The sequence below is a fragment of the Populus nigra genome, chromosome 15 (assembly GCF_951802175.1).
Source record: "Populus nigra chromosome 15, ddPopNigr1.1, whole genome shotgun sequence".
Classification (NCBI taxonomy): Eukaryota; Viridiplantae; Streptophyta; class Magnoliopsida; order Malpighiales; family Salicaceae; genus Populus; species Populus nigra.
Window position 1 is genome coordinate 14,170,147 of NC_084866.1, and position 21,170 is coordinate 14,191,316.

General features: G+C 30.3%; 1 protein-coding gene and 1 long non-coding RNA gene across 2 annotated transcripts; one reads left to right on the plus strand and one right to left on the minus strand.

Annotated features, from left to right (window-relative positions):
• The first annotated feature begins 10,495 nt into the window (after positions 1-10,495).
• On the plus strand, positions 10,496-15,322 carry LOC133673805 (transcription factor bHLH35-like). The gene is made up of 5 exons (XM_062094699.1): positions 10,496-10,676; positions 10,774-10,936; positions 11,048-11,290; positions 11,460-11,630; positions 14,978-15,322. The coding sequence occupies exons 1-5, from the start codon at positions 10,594-10,596 to the stop codon at positions 15,065-15,067; spliced, it is 750 nt and encodes a 249-aa protein (XP_061950683.1). The 5' UTR covers positions 10,496-10,593; the 3' UTR covers positions 15,068-15,322.
• A 1,639-nt stretch (positions 15,323-16,961) lies between these two features.
• Positions 16,962-19,238, minus strand: LOC133673806 (uncharacterized). The gene is made up of 2 exons (XR_009835065.1): positions 18,390-19,238; positions 16,962-18,030 (listed from the first exon to the last, which is right to left on the minus strand). It is a non-coding gene; the product is annotated as an uncharacterized LOC133673806 (long non-coding RNA).
• Between the last annotated feature and the right edge of the window lie 1,932 nt (positions 19,239-21,170).

The window sequence follows — 21,170 nt, forward strand, 5'->3', positions numbered from 1 at the left end:
TTTTTTTCCCCTACTGTCCACTCAGTACTGATCTGTCTAAAATTATGTAAACGGTAATTCTGTTTTCCATCTGGAAATCAAAGTGGGTGGCAATTTAACGTATTAATGGCCACAGGTTTCAAAATGCAACCATGAGTATGATCATGGAGGCATCCGATCATGCAAGTGGAGTAGACGACATAAATACAGTAATTTCACCGTGTTGTTGTTTAAAAAAGACAACAACACGGTGAAATTACTGTATTTATGTCGTCTACTCCACTTGCATCCTAAACTACAACTTGATATCTATAATCCTATAATTAGTTTGGGAAATTAATAATGTTAAATTAATTGAGATAAAATAGAGAAAGGAGGCTAAAATTCTGAATAATCTGTATATTATGAATGCTTAGTCTTAACCTAAATACAAATAAAGTATATATAGGTCAAACTGAAAGTACTATTCTACCCTTAATAAATAAGACTACATAAATATTATTTAACATCTCCCCTCAAACTCACGATGCGGCAGCTACAAGTATCGAGAGTTTGCCAACCAGAAAACGAAAACGAGAGATGGAATGCGTCTTGGTAAAGAAATCTGCAATCTGCAAGGAAGAAGGAATAAAAGGCAAAGCAATGGTGCCATGTTTGAGATGATGACGAGTAAGATGACAATCAATCTCAATGTGCTTAGTGGGCTCATAAAAAACCGAGTTATGAGCAATCTAAATAGAACTCTGGTTGTCACAATACATAGGAGTAGGATGAGAAAAGAACATTCCCATATCAACAAGTAACCAACGTAACCAAACAATCTTTTTGGTAGTAGATGTCATGACACAATATTCTGCTTCGGTGGATGATTGAGAAACAATAGATTGTTTCTTACTCTTCCAAGAAATAAGAGAATCACCTAAAAAGATACAGAACCCGGTAACAGACTTGCGATCTGTGGGATCACTACCATGATCAGCATCAGAGTATGCACGCAACTTCAAAGAAGAGGTGGATGAAAGTAAAAGACTCTGAAAAACTATACCCCGAAGATATCGCAAAATACAAAGAAACTAAGCTTGATTCTGTTGTCTCAACTTAGGACACTAAGCTTTCCAATGACCTTTCTGCTTACAGAAACTGCACTCATCAAAGCCAACCTTTGTGTAAGGCTTGTTCTGATGATTAGAGAATGGCTTAGAAGGTACTGCTAGTATAGAAGGATTTGAAGTAGAAAGAATTCCCTTTTCAGAATAAGACTGAAGAAGTATTTCTTCAGCCAATAACTCACTAACAACAGAGTCAACAGAAGGCAGTGGAGTACGATGCAGAATTGAACCTCTAAGTCCTTCGAAGTCACTGCGAAGTGCTGTTAAAAACTGTACCAATCGTTGCTGCTCTCTACGCTCAATATAGGCACCACATGCCTTTAATTCTGCTGATTCTGTAAGAGCCAATTGATCCCAAAGATCTATCATAGCAGAATAAAACTCTTGAATACTCATATTTTTCTGATGAAGAGCTCGTATGTCATTCTCTAATTGATACTGTTTTGCAAAATTTGATTGTGTGAATAACCTTTGCAGATGATCCTAAACCTCTTTTGTTGTCTCATACTTCGCCAACTGCGTACCTATCGAATGCTCAACAGAATTGTTGATCCAAGTAATGATCTTTGCATTATTTGCTTCCCATGTATCTATCAAAATAGCATCCCCCTCCTCAATATTCTTAGGTATTATATAAGTTCCACTAACATACCCCACATCTTCTTACCCTTAAGAAAATTTCGCATTACATAGCTCCAATACGAATAGTTCTTCCCATCCAACCTCACACTCACAGACTAAAGTGAATCATCTCTTTCAGTAGCCATAATTAACAATCACAGAGAACCAGAATGCAAAAGCAGCGGAAAACAAAATACCAAATTGCAGAAACTGAACAGAGATTGTAGAAACTAAACAAATATCTTCTCAAAATTATACAATTACTCCAAAACACAAAACCAATTTGCAGAAACTGAACGCAAATACCAAATTGCAAAAGCTGAAGGATAGACGAAATACCAAAATAATTGCAGAAACTGACGAAATACCAAATTTTGCAGAAGCGGAAGACAAAATCTCACTCCAAGTTGGATCCGCGAACTTGTGTTTGAGATTAAGCCTCGTTTCATAAAACCAGCTCTGATACCATGTTAAATTAATTAAGATAAAATAGAGAAAGGAGACTAGAATTCTGAATAATCTGTATATTATGAATGCTTAGTCTTAACTTAAATACAAATAAAGTATATATAGGTCAAACTGAAAGTACTATTCTACCCTTAATAAATAAGACTATATAAATATTATTTAACAAATAAAAGTATGCCTTGACCACAGATAAACAGGAACATCCATCCATTTTTTCTTTTCTTTTCTTTTTATAAGCAAAAGATACATTGGAAACGCCTTGGAGAATCAGGACCGGAGGAAACAGAGACCAAGGAGCAAAGCATAATGAAAAACAAAAACAGACGAAAAGCCAATAAATAAATAAAAACGAGATGACAACCAAGACTAGAGTCAGCAACCATCCTGTGACAATCTGCAATTTTGTTACTTGATATAAATTTACAGGGTCCTATATAATTTCTGATTTATACAAGACTCTGCAGATTTATATCAAGTCGTCTTTACAGTTGAGGGAGGATTCAAGACAGGAAGAGACGTATGCTATTTGCTGGATGTGCCAGTTTTTAATGGCGGCCTAAGCATGCAATTCTCATTAATGTCAAGACTTTAGTGGCAGTGGCGTAGTTATCAAAGTGCTGCAATAACACTATAAATACAATATTTTAATATTCATATAAATATCATTACTTTTTAAAATGTTTTTTATTTAAAAATATATTAAAATAATATTTTTTTTATTTTTTAAAAATTATTGTTGATATCAGCGCATCAAAATATCTAAAAACATTAAAAAATATTAATTAAAAACAAATAAAAAAATTTAATTTTTTTAAAAATATTTTTGAAACAAACTCTGATGGATATTTCATATTAATAACTTAGCATTATGAAGCGAGAAGATTGCATCTCTCCAAATTATTGACCTTCGTAAGTTCAGTTAATATCTCTTTCTTTCTTTGAATTGATCGCATACTTGAGGTTCTTTGTTAAGATTTTAAAATATGTTTTGAGACAAGATGTTTGGAGGTATTTGATATACTTAATTTTTATCGTATTTTTACTTTAATTTTATGTTAGTTTATCTTTAGTTTCTTTTATTGTATATAGTTTTTATTTGTTTCATCTAATTTTATGTACAAAGAAATAAATTCATGAATCACGGGTGGTTTTGAAGTAAAAAAAATCATCATTCAATCCTTGAATTCTAGCTAAGCATTAGACCCAATTGGATTTAGATTCATGGTAGTGGGAATGCCTATTTAAGAGCCAATTAAATAATAATTAAAATTAACTTTAAAGATGTCTATTTGACTTGTGTACACGTTTTGGGGGAAAGAAGGGAAGGAGGAAAGTAAAATTCTCTATTGTTTGGTTTTATATAATATATAATTGAGGAATTTTATTGATTGTTTTATATAAAATACTCTATTGTTTTGTATATACAAAGTTATGATCAATTGATTTTAACCACAGTGCAAGTCGATGAAGAATTATATATTTCAAAAACAAATTCTCAATCCATTACCTCATCCTTAAACCCCCAAACTATTCCTAGCCAATTAAACTCCCTCCTATGCCAACATAGGAATAATCTTACGCTGAAACTTTCAATTAACAAGGAAAGGCCATTATTGAATCCTATTTATATATATATATATATATATATATATATATATATATATATATATATATATATATATATTATTTGGCTTAAGCCTAGCCATTTCAGGAACCGACTCCACAATTTCCATACATCATAACAACTAAAGAAAAGATGATCCAACGTTTTGTTTTTATTGCTCTACACAAAATGGTCATAAAACTTCCTCCAAATTCAATAAATATACATGAACAAGAAACTTCTTAGTGCAGAAGAGACTCCTCTATGAAGTAATAACCAAATAAAAACATCAATTTTAGGAGGAACTATACTTTTCCATAAGAGATTAGTTTGAAATGAAGAAACATTCGAGCAATTAATTATGTCAATCAACGTAGTGCGAGACTTGACCAAATACATACCATTGCTTTCTTGCTTCCAACATTTTGAACTAGCTTTATACCCCAGTATATATATATATATATATATATATATATATATATATACACACACACACCCCTTGTAACAAGTTAAGCAATTGATACATCTGAGCAAGCTCTAAATCTCCTAAGTTCCTTTTCCAAACTAGCTAGGTTTTAGTGCCAGTAGCCATTGTTTTGGTATCCTATATCTGCAACTTGATCTTGCAGTGTTGTTATGAGGGCAAATAACCAAGGAAATTGAGTTTAGAGGATCATTTTCAAGCCAGCACCCTGTCAAGAAATTCTCACCATTTTTCCTACAGTGTTTTAGTTTATTTTTAAACTAAACTTATCCTCTCTTTTTTTTCAATTACATTTTACTTACTAAAATAAATCTTGTTGGATTGATTTTCTTTTTTTTCTTTTGATTTTGAAAAACTTGTCAATACAAAAACAATATGCAAAATGATCCAAAAATTATGAAATTACTAGAAATTTACCAAATCATGTCAAAAACATAATTTCTAAGAATTTTTGTATTTTGTTTTAATTTTTTAAAAAACATATTGAAAGCAGAGGTAAAAAAACAAGTGATGACACATACCATGCTAGATTGTACTTTAGGAAATAGTTAGGATATTCATACCAAATGATGAACATAGAAACTAGGAGAGAATTAATATCAAAGTGCATCGTCATAGCAAGAACCTTGCGTGAGTATAGTCTAGTCATCCATGAGAATTGAATTTGTTTGTTTGGTATATAATTAATATTAATTATGATTGTTAAATGTTGAATTTCTAAACTCTAACTCACTCTCCCATTAATTTCTCAACTTCTATATTCAAACCAGCTTCAAATCCTTTCAGATTCAGTCAGTAGTTAGTTAACTACTTGCGCACAAATTCTCACAACACTTGGATTAGTTTAGAATCATATGCCAATAAATTATTTAGGATTGTACATCTCTATTTTTAAGTTTTGATTTGCGTGATGCGAGAACAGCTAGAACACAATCTTCAGCAGAACGATTCTTACTTTTTCTGTACTATATATCGACAACCAGGTAACCACCATGTTATAGGGTAAAGTTATAGGTTAATGTGTGCTTTACAAGCTAGGCATATAAATTGATCCATAAAAATAACTTATTTTCCAGATTCCCAGTCTTAACAATCATTCCAGTCAAGAATTCCAGCCACGCCACCTCAAAGAAGAAACGGCTGCCCCTGTTAGGTGCACGGTGTTTTAGAATTGTGATTATGATTATTTTTTAAAATATTTTTTTATTTAAAAATATATTAAAATAATATTTTTTTAATTTTTAAAAATTATTTTTAATATTATCACATTAAAGTAATCTACAAATATAAAAAAAAATATTAAACTTTTAACAAACAGGATAGATCCAGTTTTCAATTCTGAATCATAAAAATGAACAAAAATCCATTATTTTTCTTAGTATCGAGCAAATAATTAAGGTGTTAAATCTTGTATCTCCTTCATTATTTTTCTTCTCTATCTTTGTCATTATTAAGCTCTCTGATTTTATTTTTCTTTCTTAAATCATGACGACCATACTAATTGAAATTGCCTCGACATGAAGGGTCTTTCTTTTCCTAGTGCAAAAGCAAGGATGGTGATGGGTTTCGATAGTCTTGTAGCTCCTGCAAATTTATATAAAATATCTAATAATATTATTTAAATTCCATGCATATATTACCTTCTATATAGTTTCTACATAAACATATGTTTTTTAAAATATTTGGATCAAAGTCAGTAAAATTTAACAAGATATCGGAAATTAAAATTTATATAAATTTTAATTTCCGATATCTTGTTTATACTCTAAACTAAGTAATCACAATCAAGTATCTCCGACCCCTCTATATAATATCAAAAAACTATACATAACTTTATACATTTCTATCAATGATTATGTAAAATAGTTTTCACTAACATACCCACCTGGGCCCTGGCAACGAGAGCCAAACTATATCATCTGTTCTTCGTGCGTCTTTATTTCTTCAGTACCGGGCAAGGCTAACTTGTGGTGACTCCATGGACGAGAATCGTGCTGGCTTACTATAGATTTGGGGTCCCTGCATGATGAAACCTTTGGCAATTAAGCACATGATATGTCTCTCTTTGGTTACCGAATGAGAAACAGAAATTTTTGACAGATTTCGGAATTGGACAGTACATGGAATTTTAAAATCAGAAGAAGAAAATGACATGATAATGCATGGGTACAAGGTCATGTTGGACCTGCTTGTTCTTGAAAATGAGAAATAGATGGCCATTGGAAATTATGAAGGCTTTACATTAATTTTATTACATACTCTCAAATAAAATAAATAAATAAAAACAATATTAAGACTCGAACTCTTATACCATATTAAAAAACAATCTCAATCCATAAATTTAAATTAATGAAAAACCAAAACAAAATTATGTTATATTCTAACCGACTGATTTAGATAACTTCATCAAATTTCCTTGATTTAATAATAAACTAGGAAGACTTGAATGACTTCATAGAATTTCCTAGCTTTAACAATAGACAAGGGAATCTTTACTTCCATAAATAAGAGAGAAAATTGTTTGCTGGTGGGGTAGCTTTAAGAATATATCCATGTGTAGGTGTGTATCATTTTCCTAAATGAAGACTAAGACTAAAATTTGAATTAAAAAAAATAGTTTGTTATGACTAATTATCTTCATGCCGATTAACTTAGTTGGAAAAGTCATCAAATAAGAAGAAAAAAAAATGGAATTTCCACTTATAAATATATTGTTCATATTGTTGTATGTAAAAAAATGGAGAAATTTGATAAGAAGTCAAGTAATAAGTTTCGAGAAGGGACGGTGATGTTGTCGGGCATGCAACAACGAGTGATTCTAAACAGTCAAGTGTTAGTCTACAATAACTAGATGAGAATCTGTTCACAGATTATGTGAATAGTTTAGTAGATACATTTATGAACCAATGAAATAAGTTTAAGTCTAAAAGGAGGTCTGATCGTGCTAGACCAAACTAACAACTCAAACATATCACAATTTTTTATCCAACCGTTGGATTGTGTTCAAATTTTTACAAGAGAGTTTCCAGTGGCTATTTTTTCTTTAGTAGCCACTGCGTCGCTACGCGAACTATTGAATCTTTAGATATCAAAAATTTCGTCAAGGTCCTTAATTTTGACTTTTTTTTTATTTTCCTTTTTATTTTTGGATTCCCTATTTATTTTGGATATTATGCTTCATCTTTCCTTCATAATTTCAAATTTTTATTTTGTTTCCTAGTTAAGGTTAGGTTTCTAGTTTATTTAAAGCTTTGTAAACCTCATAAAAAAACAAACTTCATTACTATTATTTCAAAGAAAATAATTTTGTGAATTTAGAATACATATTTGCAATTCTTTTTGCTCATCAAAGATTGTGTTTTTTTTATTATTGTTATCTTTAACTTCCATGCACCCGATAGAAAACATGTATTGTATTGACTAATCTTTTTGTTTTGTTCAATATTTTTATAATTGCTAATTGGAAAAAAAGAAAAACAAAAAAACAAAACCAAAAACCCTCCTTGCCTTGTCAAGTAAGTTTTGGAGACAGTGAACATACTTTTCACATGGAGTTTTGTGATTCTATTATCTACTTTAACTTATACTTTTTAATCTTATATAGATTTGTGTATCCATTCAAGTTCTTTTGTGCTATGTTAGCATATCCTCTAAAAGTTTTTTATTGCTATAATTATTATATTTATGAAAAAAAATTCAAATTTATTTTTAGAAAATAATTACTTTGTATCACAAAATAAGATCAAAGACAGAAGTAGGATTTTATTGGCTTACCATTATAAGAAATATTAGGGTAAATTGAAATGAGTAAAAATAAAAATGAGTTACCTTAGGAACGGCCAATGCGTAACTATTAGTATGAACTACCTACTGCATGCAAGGATCAAATCAGAAAGATTTTAAGTTTTAAAGGGCTTCATGACCTCTCCACGGAAGTTTAATATGAAATAACAAACATTATAACTTTGAGACACACACTTAAGTAAATAGAAAAACTAATTCCAGAAAATTTCTTACCATAAAATAAAATTAAATAAAAAATTCATGCTATGCATTATCAAAAATTAAATCCAAATCAATTAAATCATATATTTTTTATTATTATTGTATTAGTACATATTTAGAACTCAAGTGCTTTGCTGGTCACTTGACTAGTACATTTAGCATTATAAAACCTAAGTTATTAAACTTAGTCTCACCTTGACTAAAGTTATAGGTTAATCTAGATTGAACTAGGTTAATGCATTTTAGTTTTTTTTAATTTAAAATTAAAAAAATTAAAAAAACAAATCAAATCAAGTTTCATCCAAGTCAAACAAGCCATGACTTAATTTGCCAAGTTAATTGAGTTAAAATGAGTCAACTTTGGAATGACTTTTTTTTAAAATTAACTCAGGATACGGTTCTATAATTATGCACAAAATTGTATCCATCTTGTTTACATCTCCCAAATAAAATGCACCCCTTGATATTTTAGTGCACACTAGTAGGGGGTGGCTCGCGCTATACCACAGGGTAATATTTTTTTGCATGAAAAATATCAAAAAACACTAATATCCAAAAGTATTATATCTATCTGCAAAGCTAGACTCATGAGTCTTAGGTCTGGCTGTAACGTTTGATCCAAGAATAATATTTATAATATTAATTATAATACCACTAGTAATATTTTTAATATTAATAATAATATTAAACTTGTCTGACCCAAGTTCTTATAACTTTTTATTCCTTGAAATCAAATTTATTGTTTTTTTTATAGTAATAATATTTTTTTAAAAAAATTATTAATGATAATGATAACCATAACAAAAAAATAAAAATAATACTAATGATTATAAACTTGAGTCTAGGGCCCCAGCCAGAACCAAGTTTATGGGTCTAGTTTCCCTGATAATAATAATAATAATACTAAATTTATCTGACCCAAGTTCTTATCGTTTTTAATCCCTTCAAATAAAATTTATAGTTTTTCTTCAATAATAATAATATTTTTTAAAAAATTTAATAATAATAAATATAAGAATAAGAATAACAACGACGATGACGACGAAGACAATAACAACAATAAAAATAATTTTTAATTTTACCCTTCAAATCAAATCTATAATTTTTTTCAATAATAAAAAAAATTCAAATTTATTAATAATTATATTAATAATGACAATAATATTTATAATATTAAACATGCATAACTCCAGTTCTTATAATTTTTAATTTTATCCTTCAAATGAAATCTATGGTTATTTTTCAATATTAATAATATTTTTTTAAAATTATTAATTATTATATTAACAATATTCATTATAATAAAAATAATAATATTTTTAATACAAATAATAATATTAAATTTACATGACCCAAGTTTAAGTGGGTATGGCTGCAACTCCAGGCCCAAGATCCTTGGATATGGCTACAACGTCAGGCCCGAGAGCCTTAGATTCTGGTCTAGCTGCAAGGTCGTGTAATAAAAGTGTGATAATTAAATAAAAAAATTAATATTAAAAAACAAAATTTAAAAAGAAATAATTGAAAAAGAAATAATTGAAAAAGAAAAAACAAGGCAAAACATTATTCTATTAAATAGTACTTTTCAAGGAGGGGTACAATAAAATTCCCTTATGAGATCACGATAATCTAATAAAAAGTAAATAAAACAAATTATAAAATTTAATTCTCAATCAAATTGATATTAAAATATGAAATTGAAAGAAAAAAAATATGAATCAACTGGGTTAACCTGTCAAACTGTGTTAATCCGTCAAATTCAAGATCTATATTATGAGAATGTAATAATTAAATAAAAAATTAAATATTAACAAACTAAATAAAAAAAATATTAATTAAAAAAAACAAAAACAAAATATAACTAAAAGCATAAGCCTTTTTGCTATTGATTGCATAGTACAATATACAGTAAAAGGTTGATTTTTTATAGTTATAGTTAATAAATACATAATTGGATTTTTTTAATCATGAATATGTAATTGGATGTTGCATCACCCAACAACCAAAACAAATTAGAATTTGCATAATCATCATATATCTTCTCTTTTCTAATACTGAAAATACTAATTAAGCATTTATACATGATTAAGCTCTTCCGCGGCTTCTAGCCCACATCCTATTGGACGGTTACGGTCCTTCCAGGAAGCATCAAAACATACGACACCGTAACAACACGTGGTTCGAGGGCTCCACCTCCCTCTCCCTCTATAAACATGTTGTGGCTTCTCAAAAATAAACACTGCAGAAAGAAAAAAAAACCCACCATTTGAGGAAGTCCCCTTTTATCACTCTCTCAAGAACATAAGCTCACCCTTCCAAAACCCATGGAACCTATTGAAAATATTGGTGAAGAATACCAAAATTATTGGGAGACTAAAATGTTTCTCCAAAATGAAGAGCTTGATAGGTATAGTGTGTGCATCCCCTTTCCATGCATGGATTCTTGCTTTTGTTTTTCTTGTAACCTGCTAAGGTGGCTTTTTTATCTTTTTATTTTGAGGCAGTTGGGCAATTGATGAGGCCTTTTCAGGCTACTATGACTCAAGTTCGCCGGACGGAGCAGCCTCATCGGCAGCCTCTAAGAATATTGTTTCAGAAAGGAATAGGAGGAAGAAGCTCAATGAAAGACTCTTTGCACTTAGAGCCGTGGTCCCCAACATTAGTAAGGTGATGACATCAACACTTCACCAATTTTGTTTCTTTCTTTAAGTTCTATCTTTAGATAAATTATTGAGTGTGATTTGGACTATACATGAGTTGATTATTTTGTTCTTCTAGATGGACAAGGCGTCAATAATTAGGGATGCCATTGACTACATCCAAGAATTGCACGATCAAGAGAAAAAAATCCAAGCTGAACTAAGTGAACTTGAATCTGGGAAATCGAAGAAAAATCAGGGTGCTTTTGGTGTATATTACCACCAAGAGTTGCCAGTCTTGTTGAGATCTAAGAAAAAGAAAATTGATTATCAATTTTGTGATTTTGGAGGATCCAAGGTTTCTCCTATTGAGCTTCTTGAAGTATGTCCCTTCGTCTCTCCTTCTCTTATGACACTACTGATTCATTGATTTTCTTTTCTATTTTTTTTTTTGTATATTCGTTTGTTGATGTTAACATCAAATACATGGCATGTAGAAATGGTGGGGTAAATTTATTTATTTATTTATTTTTATTTTTTTTGCGCGGCAGCTAAGGGTTGCTTACATGGGAGAGAATACATTATTGGTGAGCTTGACATGCAATAAAAGAACAGACACAATGGTGAAACTTTGCGAGGTTTTTGAATCATTGGGACTCAAAATTATTACAGCAAATATCACGACTGTCTCAGGGAGAGTCTTGAAGACGGTCTTCATTGAGGTTAGTCTCTTCAATTAATTTATTTTTTTCCCTACATATATCATTTCACGCATCTCCACATGTCACAGTACATATGGCACTAATTAAAACCAAATGAGATTGAAGACTTTGAGTGAAAAGCTCTCTGTAACACGACAAATTAGCATGTGATTGTGACATCAATTTAGATATGAATAATAGCCTAATTAACCATTAAGACTATAAGAGTTCTTGTTTTTTTACCATGCATATCATGATTGAGGAATATAACTCTACACGGAGATGTTATAATATCTTCTAATAATTGATAAATTATGGGTTGATTTAGAATCAAAATAGTAGTTTACATTCATTCATTAATTAAGATAAAAGATTGTTGCGAAGATATTTCAGCTAAAAGAAGGTAATAAAACCCCACAACTTTCAAGATAAACGTCCACCACCCATTAAGATGTAAAAATCAAGTTTATTTTCAAACTAGAGTGCAAAGATCAATCATATTTTTGGTAAAAAGTTTGCTGGTGTCATGATATTGATTTAGTTGTGCTCGCTGTGATGTGAACACCCTCTTCTTTTGGCTTATATACTTATACATATAACCAAAATAAAGAGAATAGAGTGAAAAATCAAATCGAATAAATAAATAGATAAGCATATTAACGGTTAGGATACTTGGTGATTTAGTTAGCATCCCATCTTCAAAAAGACGAGTATTCAAAGGGCAAAGTGATGGAAGTGGCATAAAAAAAGTGAGGCATGAACAGTTGGAAACCGATAAGACCACTTTAATAAAGTGGGATCATACCATTGCGATTTTAATAATTTGGGGCAATCATGATTGGTGCAAGCCAGAGTGTTGGAATAAAAACAATCGAGAGACCAAAGTGATGAAAGGACCCCATCAATTTTCCACCATGTACAAGCATAAATAATCTTTTCCCTCTTTAGTGATCTAACCCATTCACAATTGTTTTGTGGGAATTAGTGGGATCTTGTGAAGATCTTTTTTCCACTCCACAAACTAGATCACTTGAAAATATGTGTCTTATTAGATGGTAATGGCACGAAGCTTTATAATCTGGTGCCATTACCATCAATCTTGTAAAGATTTTTGAGAATATAATAATAGTTGTTTTTTTTAATAATTTTCGCTCAGAAATATATTAAAATAATATTTTTAAAAAAATTAATTTAAAATAAAAAGAAATTTAATTTTTTTCAAAAATATTTTTTTAAAAAAAAACAGGATCTAAATCAAATGTAAAAAACTCAATGATGAATAAAAAAGTCATTAAAATCATTGTTAAACTTCACTCAAGGTTGGCCCGATACAAGTTCTGAATCACAAATTAAATGGGTTAAATTAGACTCGAGTTAGGTTTCAGGTCAATCAGGTCCCAGATCAGATTAAGTTTAATAATAGTTATACACTATATCAACTCTCAAATGAATTTTTAAAAACCAAACCCAAGTTAGGTTTTGAATTTATTGTGTTATAAAATGTGATAATTATTGTAGTTCAAAATATTTTTTGTTCGGAAATGTATCAAAATAATATATTTTTTATTTTTTAAAAATTATTTTTGACATCAAAACAATCTAAAAACATTAAAAAAATTAAATTTGTTAAAAACACAATATCAATCACGTTTTCAAATAATATCTAAATTTAATAATAGTGACTCGTTACATTTACAATAAAAACAAATAAATTGTACTTACAAAAGTGATATTATAATGGTTTATAAATGGGAGCCGCAATAAATTAACTGAAAACGGACAAGAAGATTCATTTTTTTTAGTTGTCCATATCACAGATACAATGTATACAATGTTTAGTTTGCCAAAAATAAGGAGGCATGTTTCCCACATGCAATGCATTTTCAAATATGGAGAAGCAAAAGCACGTAAATCTCATGGCATAATAAAAGAATGAGATGCATACAAAGACATGCTTCTAATTTTATGAACTCTCTGGTTTTTCTAAGGTGGATCTAACTCAATTTGACCCTTCTAGTAATCACCCTTGCTGTTTCATATTTGTATAACCTTTTTTTATTCCCTAACAATTGCTTCATGGCACACTGCAAAAGCATGGTGAAAAATGAAGCAAGGAATTAACTCGGTTTTATTATCTGGTCGACCCGAGATAAAACCCAGTCAAAACTAGATTAAGATCTTATGATTTTTTAATTAAAAAAATAGATCGAAAAACTTTCCTATGACACTACCCCACCATAAATGGTTGAAAATGAGGTCTACATTATATTGTTTTAGGATATGTTATAAAGAATAAGATAAGGAGGGTTTTGAATTAATTAATGTGTGATATGGATAGCTAGATATCATCAACATTTTGTCGTCTGTTTATTTATTTTTAATTGTTTATTCAACTTGTTTTGTGTTCATTACATTTAAAATTGGAAATCAAAACACCTGCTATGTTTGAAATTTGTGTTCAATCACTAATTAAGACAATTTTTTTACCTGTTACACGACTGGACTCCGGGATTTAGGGTAACCTGTACTCCATTGTCCTCGATTTCCACGAAGTATGGCATATTTATTTATTTTTTTACTAATTTTTTATATATCCAAATTAAAGAAATTTTCATAGAACATAATCCAAGTTTCGGGTAGTGGATTGAAAGAAATTTTTATTTGTTTTTTTTATAAATATATTAAAAAAAATTATTTTTTTAAAAAATTATTTTTGATATCTATACGTTAAAACAATCTAAAAACATAAAAAATAAATAATTTTAAGCAAAACAATATTTAAATTTTCATAAAACACCGTTTCTACTTGATGGAAAATATTAAAAGTTTCCGGCCAAGAGGGTCTTGGCCAGGGGTGAAGGAGCATAGAAAACTAAGGTGAGCCCAGGTAAAAAAATAGATCTTAAAAAAAATATAGTATCCCATCTTATAATTATAAGTATAGCCTTTTTATTTATCTTTTTTCAAATTCAGATATGTAAATATTTCCTCTACATTATTTCTTATTAGCCTCGTACCTTTTCATTGGACTTCTTAGCCTTTGGCATCCCATTAATTTATCTTCTTACTCATTGAATAAATTTCTAGGATTTTCTATTCCAGATAAAAGAACCCATTTTATATATCCCAATTTATATGTATTTGATTCATAAAAAAACATTAAAAAATTTAATTTTAAAAAATAAAATTAAAAAAATAAGTTCAGTCTCCTTTTACCAGATTGTTGATGCTTGTAATGAAGATCGAAATCAGCTATAAGATTTATTTTTGTGATGTATATAAGAAAAAAAGATAGATTTTGGTTCGATGAATAATTGAAAATATACAAAAAGAAAAATCACAAAACGTTTGTCAAATTTGTTTTGCAGGCAGATGAAGAAGAGAAAGATCAATTGAAGATAAGAATTGAAGCAGCCATTGCAGCTCTTAATGATCCACCAAGTCCTATGAGTATCTAACTAGATTAATATCAAATCCAACCACAATGGATATCACTTTGCAACCATGCATGGATTTTCTTTTTCCTTTTTAACTTCTTTTTTTATTTTTCTCTCTTTATTGAGGTTTTTCCTCCTTGTTTCCTTGATGAAGGGTTTAAAATAGTAGAAATCGTATAAAAAAACGCATGTATGGTCACTAAACTTGGATTTCATTTGACGGTTTAATAGTATTAAGCAAAAAAAGAAAAGAAAATTATTACTTCTAAGAATAAATATACTTTGTTTAAGGGATTTTAGAATAAATTCTCTGCTTTTTAGAAGTTATAACATAAAATCTCAAAGCTTTGAGGAAAAAGAAAGTGTTTTCTCATGGCCGTAGGCCAAAGTACATAAAGCAGGCCTCGAAGCCATCGATCATCGAAAAGCTAGTAAGACATGCATAAATTTTCAAATTTTAACATATGGCCCATCTTGCTGGATGGAATATATTGAGAAGCACTAGCACATGCATTGAGAACAAATTTCTATGCAGGAATATTTGCGAGTGGTTAAATTAAAAAGGTATAAATTAAAGAAAAGATGATGCTGTTGTCACTTTATAGTTCATAGTTAATTTCAAACGATTGCCTCATGTTTCTCTTGAACTGAACATAAAAAAAAATGTTTAAATGTTGCTCATATTTTTTTCCTAACAGACAAAAAATTGTGTGAAAATTTATCCCACATAACTCGATTAACTGGTTCAAAAACAATTCATACAACTCATGAAAACAATATTTAACTAAATAAAATTTCAAGATGATATTTTTTATATTGAAATAACAATATATTAAATTGACCTGAAACAACATGTCAAATTCATAACCCGAATTATAAAATTATGGTAACCTCATTGAAAGCAAATCAAAATAAATTATAAAATCTAATTCTCAATCAAAATAAGCATTATTTCTAAATTATAAAACTAGGATAACCTAATGAAAATAAAATTAAACAAATGCTTAATGCTCAATAAAACACAATATTAATTGATGAAATTGAAAAAAACAAGAAAAAATAAGTCAATTAGATAAACATGTCAAACCTGTGACCCGAGTCATGAGACAAGAACAACCCAATAAAAAACAAATCCAATGTTGAAGGACACGTGACCCGAGTTATGAGACCAAAAAAAAAACAACTTGATTTAACTAGGGTTAACATGTCAAAACTAGTGATCTTAATCGTGAATCCAAAATATTCTCATAAAAAAAAGTTCCAACATATTATAAAACTCAATTCCTAATTGATCTAATGTTTAATTGATAAAATTAAATAAATCAATTAAATAAATAAATAAAAACAATCTGAGTCAACTCGGGTTAACCTGTTAAACACTATTTTCAAGTCATGTAACCAAGATAACTTAATGAAAAGTATATAAAAAAAACCATAAAATTTAATTCTCAATCAAATCATTATTAAAAGATGAAATTAAAAAAAAATTAGTCAACTGGGTTAATCCATTAAACTAGGTTAACCTGTTAAACTTAGATTTTATATAATGAGAGTGTGATAACTAAATAGAAAAATAAAATCTAATATAAAAAAAACATTAATTGAAAAAAAAAGTAGGAAAAAAAAAAACAAAGTTAACGATGACCAAATTAATATATAAAACAAGAGGTTTCATTACAATTAAACTAATAATACTATGTTAAGCAATACTATCAAGAACAAATCTATTTTCAAGGGGAAAAATATGGTGGAACGTAAGATAAACATGTTAATTATAGGATCAATAACCTTTTTATATAAACATTAAAATAATTGTAGCGTTTTGATTTTATTTTTTTCTAATAAACTTGTTTGTGTTGAATATTTTTTTTTAGTTTTTTTAATAACACACTTAAATAGCTAATGTAAACCAGACTTAAAAGAACTTGTATCAATTCCTTTTCTCAGTCCCGATCTCAACTTCAAGCTTACCAATCTTAACCTCCTACGCTTGACTTCTAAGACCCGAAGAGCTCTTAATTCTCTCTTTTTTTTATAGGCAAATACATTAAAGCCTGAAGAAGGCAAAATTAACAACCCGAAAGGGTCGGGGAAAGCTGGAAAAACATGAACAAAATAGTCATGCCAAGGCACAGACATAACCCTACAGCAGAAATTAGCAAGAAGTAGAGATCTATCCCCTGCCAAAGCCTTCCACAAGTAGGCAACCAAGAATCTTGTCCCTGCGTAACAGAGTCCCGAGGCATGAAAATCTCCATGAAGATTTACTCAGTATCAAACACAACACACTCAATTATTTTTATTCTTGGAGTCAGTACGTAATTATCAAAGCCAAGCCACCAATCTGCAAGCTCTGTTAACATCTGTCGTCTGGTGGCTGGAGAAAATCTAGAGGCAAGCATGAAGAACTGATCCAATATTGAATCTTAATCTTAATCTCGATCTTAATCTTAATCTCGATCTTAACCCCTTACGTGCTCAGGACTTAGCATGATCTCACTCTTTCCATCAAGCATCTTAGAATAAAATTACATCCAATTAAGACACCTCAAACCTGACCCAGCTAGATCTTCAATTACCTTAGGCTCTATCTTTTGATTGTGATTGTCGAGGACTTAAAACCAACCCCGACTTTGAGCACCCTAGATCTGATCTAAACTCAACCTTGACCTAAACCTAATCTCATACTCAAAAGCCTAGACTCAAACCCGTCCCCATCTTTCCCTCGAGACGTAATCATAGTTCGTTCCTCGGGCGCCTCAAACCGAGCCCTATCCTTGGATGCTTAGAGCCCGATCCCCTAACCTTGACCTAATATCTCGAATCCAAACCTTTCCTGGTCCTAAGCACTCCAAACCTATCCTGGCCTTCATTCGAAAGGAGGAGGAAATGGGGCTCCATGCTAAGCACCGTTGCCGTGTCTAAGCTACTATCTCATGACAACCAGATTTCAATCCTACCCTGATCTGATGTTTGAGCCATCCCTACATATTCTAGACATTATCGGATATGATATGCGCTATTTCCCTAACATCTAAAACGTAACCAAACTTCCAAGTCATATTTTAAAGTAAAAACTAGTTTTGGTAACCATTTTTTATTAAAAAAAAAACTTTCGGGAACTATCTACCTTTTTAATAAAAAAAAATAATGGCAAACAACTTTCTTACTCATTTTGGGAATATAATATATTTTTACACTAATAGAAAAATATAATATATCTTTCACAACCCAAACAAGAACATAAACATCAAGAACCCATCTCAAAAACCCAAGCTAAACCCCAAAAGAACAACGATAGATTTGCTAATATCAAAGAGGAAGAAGAAGATAAAAGGCTAACCTTCAAATCTTCCATCTTAAGCTTTTCTCTTCATTTCCACAGCCAAAAACTGAAACTTCACAGCAACCCATATCATGTTTCACACCTTTAAATGCTAATCCTAAAAGGGTTGTTCAGTTTAAGCCTCCCATTAACAGGCACTCGATTTTGGATGTGGAGGATGATGAAGGTGAGGAGGGAAAGGAGAGGAGAGGAAAAGAAAAAAGAATGAGACTTTTTTGCAATCTGATTCTTCTCAGTGAAGGGTTTTTGTCTAGCATACCTGTTCCAAGAAATTCAGCTACTTTAGGGGTTGCTTCATTGGGTTCTGGGTGTGGAAGGAGGTCTGTGATTGAAACTGATGGGTCCACTTCTAGTTCTGGATCTGGGGTTGATCAAAGTAATGAGAGTTGTGAGAATTACGATGTAGGTTTTGATCAAGATGGAGAGGATTATGTGAATCATGATAGTTATGATCACAGTTTGGGATCATATTAGGGTTTTGTCCAAGGAGAGAGATTATAAAATCTTGCATAGGTGTTTGTGTTTGCTGTCGTTTGGAGCTTAAGGGAATATTTTTCAAGTCCACCACCACAGGATGCATTTTCTTTCAAGACCAGCAAGGGCTCAAAATCCCAGAGAACTCTATGCAGACTAGATTACAGAAATAATGTTAGCCTGAGTCCCAGTACAGATATTCATTGAGACGACGCTCTTTTAGACTAGCCTTATCTCTTTTGAGTCAGGCTCTTTAAGACATGACATGAAATCGAGTTTTCTGGATAATGTCTCTTCCGGCCTATGCGTAGGGTACTTTGATCTGACCCATAGAAACCATGAATTTGTTTCAACTTTAACCACAGAAGAGTCATCAATTCAAGTTTTAGGTAAAAGTGGTCTTGTTTGTTTTGTATTTATAGTAGTAACGTGATATTTTGAGTTTTTTTTTCTAGCATTCTAAAAAAAAAATTAATATAAAAAAATATTTAAAAAATAATATAATTTCAAAAATCATAAATAACATATACGAATTCGCTAAATATCATAAACATCTCTTTCAAATTGCAAAATTTGAAAGGCATGGGATTTAATTAGGAGATAGGGAAGGGAAAAAAAAGAAAGAAAGAAATCGATTAAAACTCTGATGATAACACTGTTGATACTGTTAGAAAGATATCGACAAGACAAAACCAACAATATCAAAAAAGATCATCAACGATAATCAGAGTGGATCACACGAGTAACTTAAAGGTAAGTGAATTCTGAAATCTTTAGACACTTCAGGTGGCTCACTTTGTTCATCATTTGTGATCTTTTTTGGTGTCATCGAAGTTGTCTCATTGAGATATTTTCAACAATACCGGTGGCATTGTTATCAAAGCTTTGATGTGTCTCTAGAGTTTTTTATTTTTTTTTATTTTTTTTCTCTCATCTCTACTCTAGTAATTTGTGAAGAGAAAAAAAAAAGAAAAAATAAAAAAAATATTAGAAATACATCGAAACTCTATGGCAACACTAATAACATCATTGGAAATATGTTGATAAAACATATAAAAATATCAAATATTGTGTCTTCTTTATTTTTTTATTTTCTTTTTTTCTCTCTCTCTTCGTATGAAATCTTGTGCCTTTCAAATTTTGCAATTTGAAAGAGACAGATTAAGTTGGATGTCATTTGTTATTCTCGAAACTCTGTTATATCTCTTAATATTTTTTGTATTGTATTATTTTATTAATTTTTTTTTTAGCGAGTCCAAAAATACTCTCGTATTTTCTATAAAAAAGATGAAGGTGATATCTGATTCCTCTCCGCAATGAAGTTGCTGCTGTAGGCTAAAAGTTTGCTTGATTTAACAGCCAAAAGGAAAACGTAAGAAAGAAAACAAGGGCAGGCCTGTTCAGTGCGCCACCAAAGCTTCATTAATTATCATGGAAAGTATCTACAGTCTAAGCCACCAAAACCTTTTCTCCTAAATGTTGTTACATTTCTGGCAAATTCTTTGATTCTGTAGCTGTTGGGCTCAAACTTTGCCCTCGTGGCTAGATATTATAGAGCCAGAATTTTAAAGTAACCTAAAGAAAATGATGTCAAAATTATCATTTCTTAGAGCTCCTTTTTTGGGTTTTGGAAGATCGTTGCAAACGTGATCCTTTTTGGACACTCAGACATCGCATCTCAATGGACTCTGCTTGATGTCCAAATATCCCGTCGACGAGCATGGCTTTCATTTTGATACCTATGTTCTTCTTCCAGCTTCAGATATTATTTTTCTTGGAATCCCTGCCATGGTCTTCAGTTACCGTCCTGAATCCAACAAATTCGAAGAGGCTTTTGCAATGGCTAGCATTTTGAACACCTTTAAACATTTTTATTTATTTTAGTGAATAAATTGTCGTTGCTAATAACAAATCATTTTTATTTTTATAAAGATTTCATTCAAACATGCTCATATAACATATAAGAAAAAAAGAAAAAATTCATGAAAATTTAAACTAATTTCTTTGAAGTTTTATGCAACTAAAAAAAATACAGAAATATCAATAACTATTTAAAAAATAAAATTAATTCAATTTATTTAAGAAATACAACAAAGAGCAAAAAAATATTCTTTGGAGACAATTAATGGAAAGGGAAAAAAAAAGTGAAGCATTGATCACGTCTTTTTTTATTATTATTATTATTATTTTGGCATAGGAATCAGCTACCCCTGCTTTTTTTTAATATCAAGTAACAAGTGACTTGTTTCCTACTACTATCAATATTCTAGTAAAAAAAATATATAAATACAGTACACATGCATA

Excerpts from the sequence above, each read along its gene's own strand:
- LOC133673805 (XM_062094699.1), top strand. The coding sequence starts at position 10,594 with ATGGAACCTATTGAAAATATTGGTGAAGAATACCAAAATTATTGGGAG. Across the intron at positions 10,937-11,047 it reads TGGTCCCCAACATTAGTAAG|ATGGACAAGGCGTCAATAAT; the intron begins GTGATGACATCA and ends TTGTTCTTCTAG. Across the intron at positions 11,631-14,977 it reads TGAAGACGGTCTTCATTGAG|GCAGATGAAGAAGAGAAAGA; the intron begins GTTAGTCTCTTC and ends TTTGTTTTGCAG.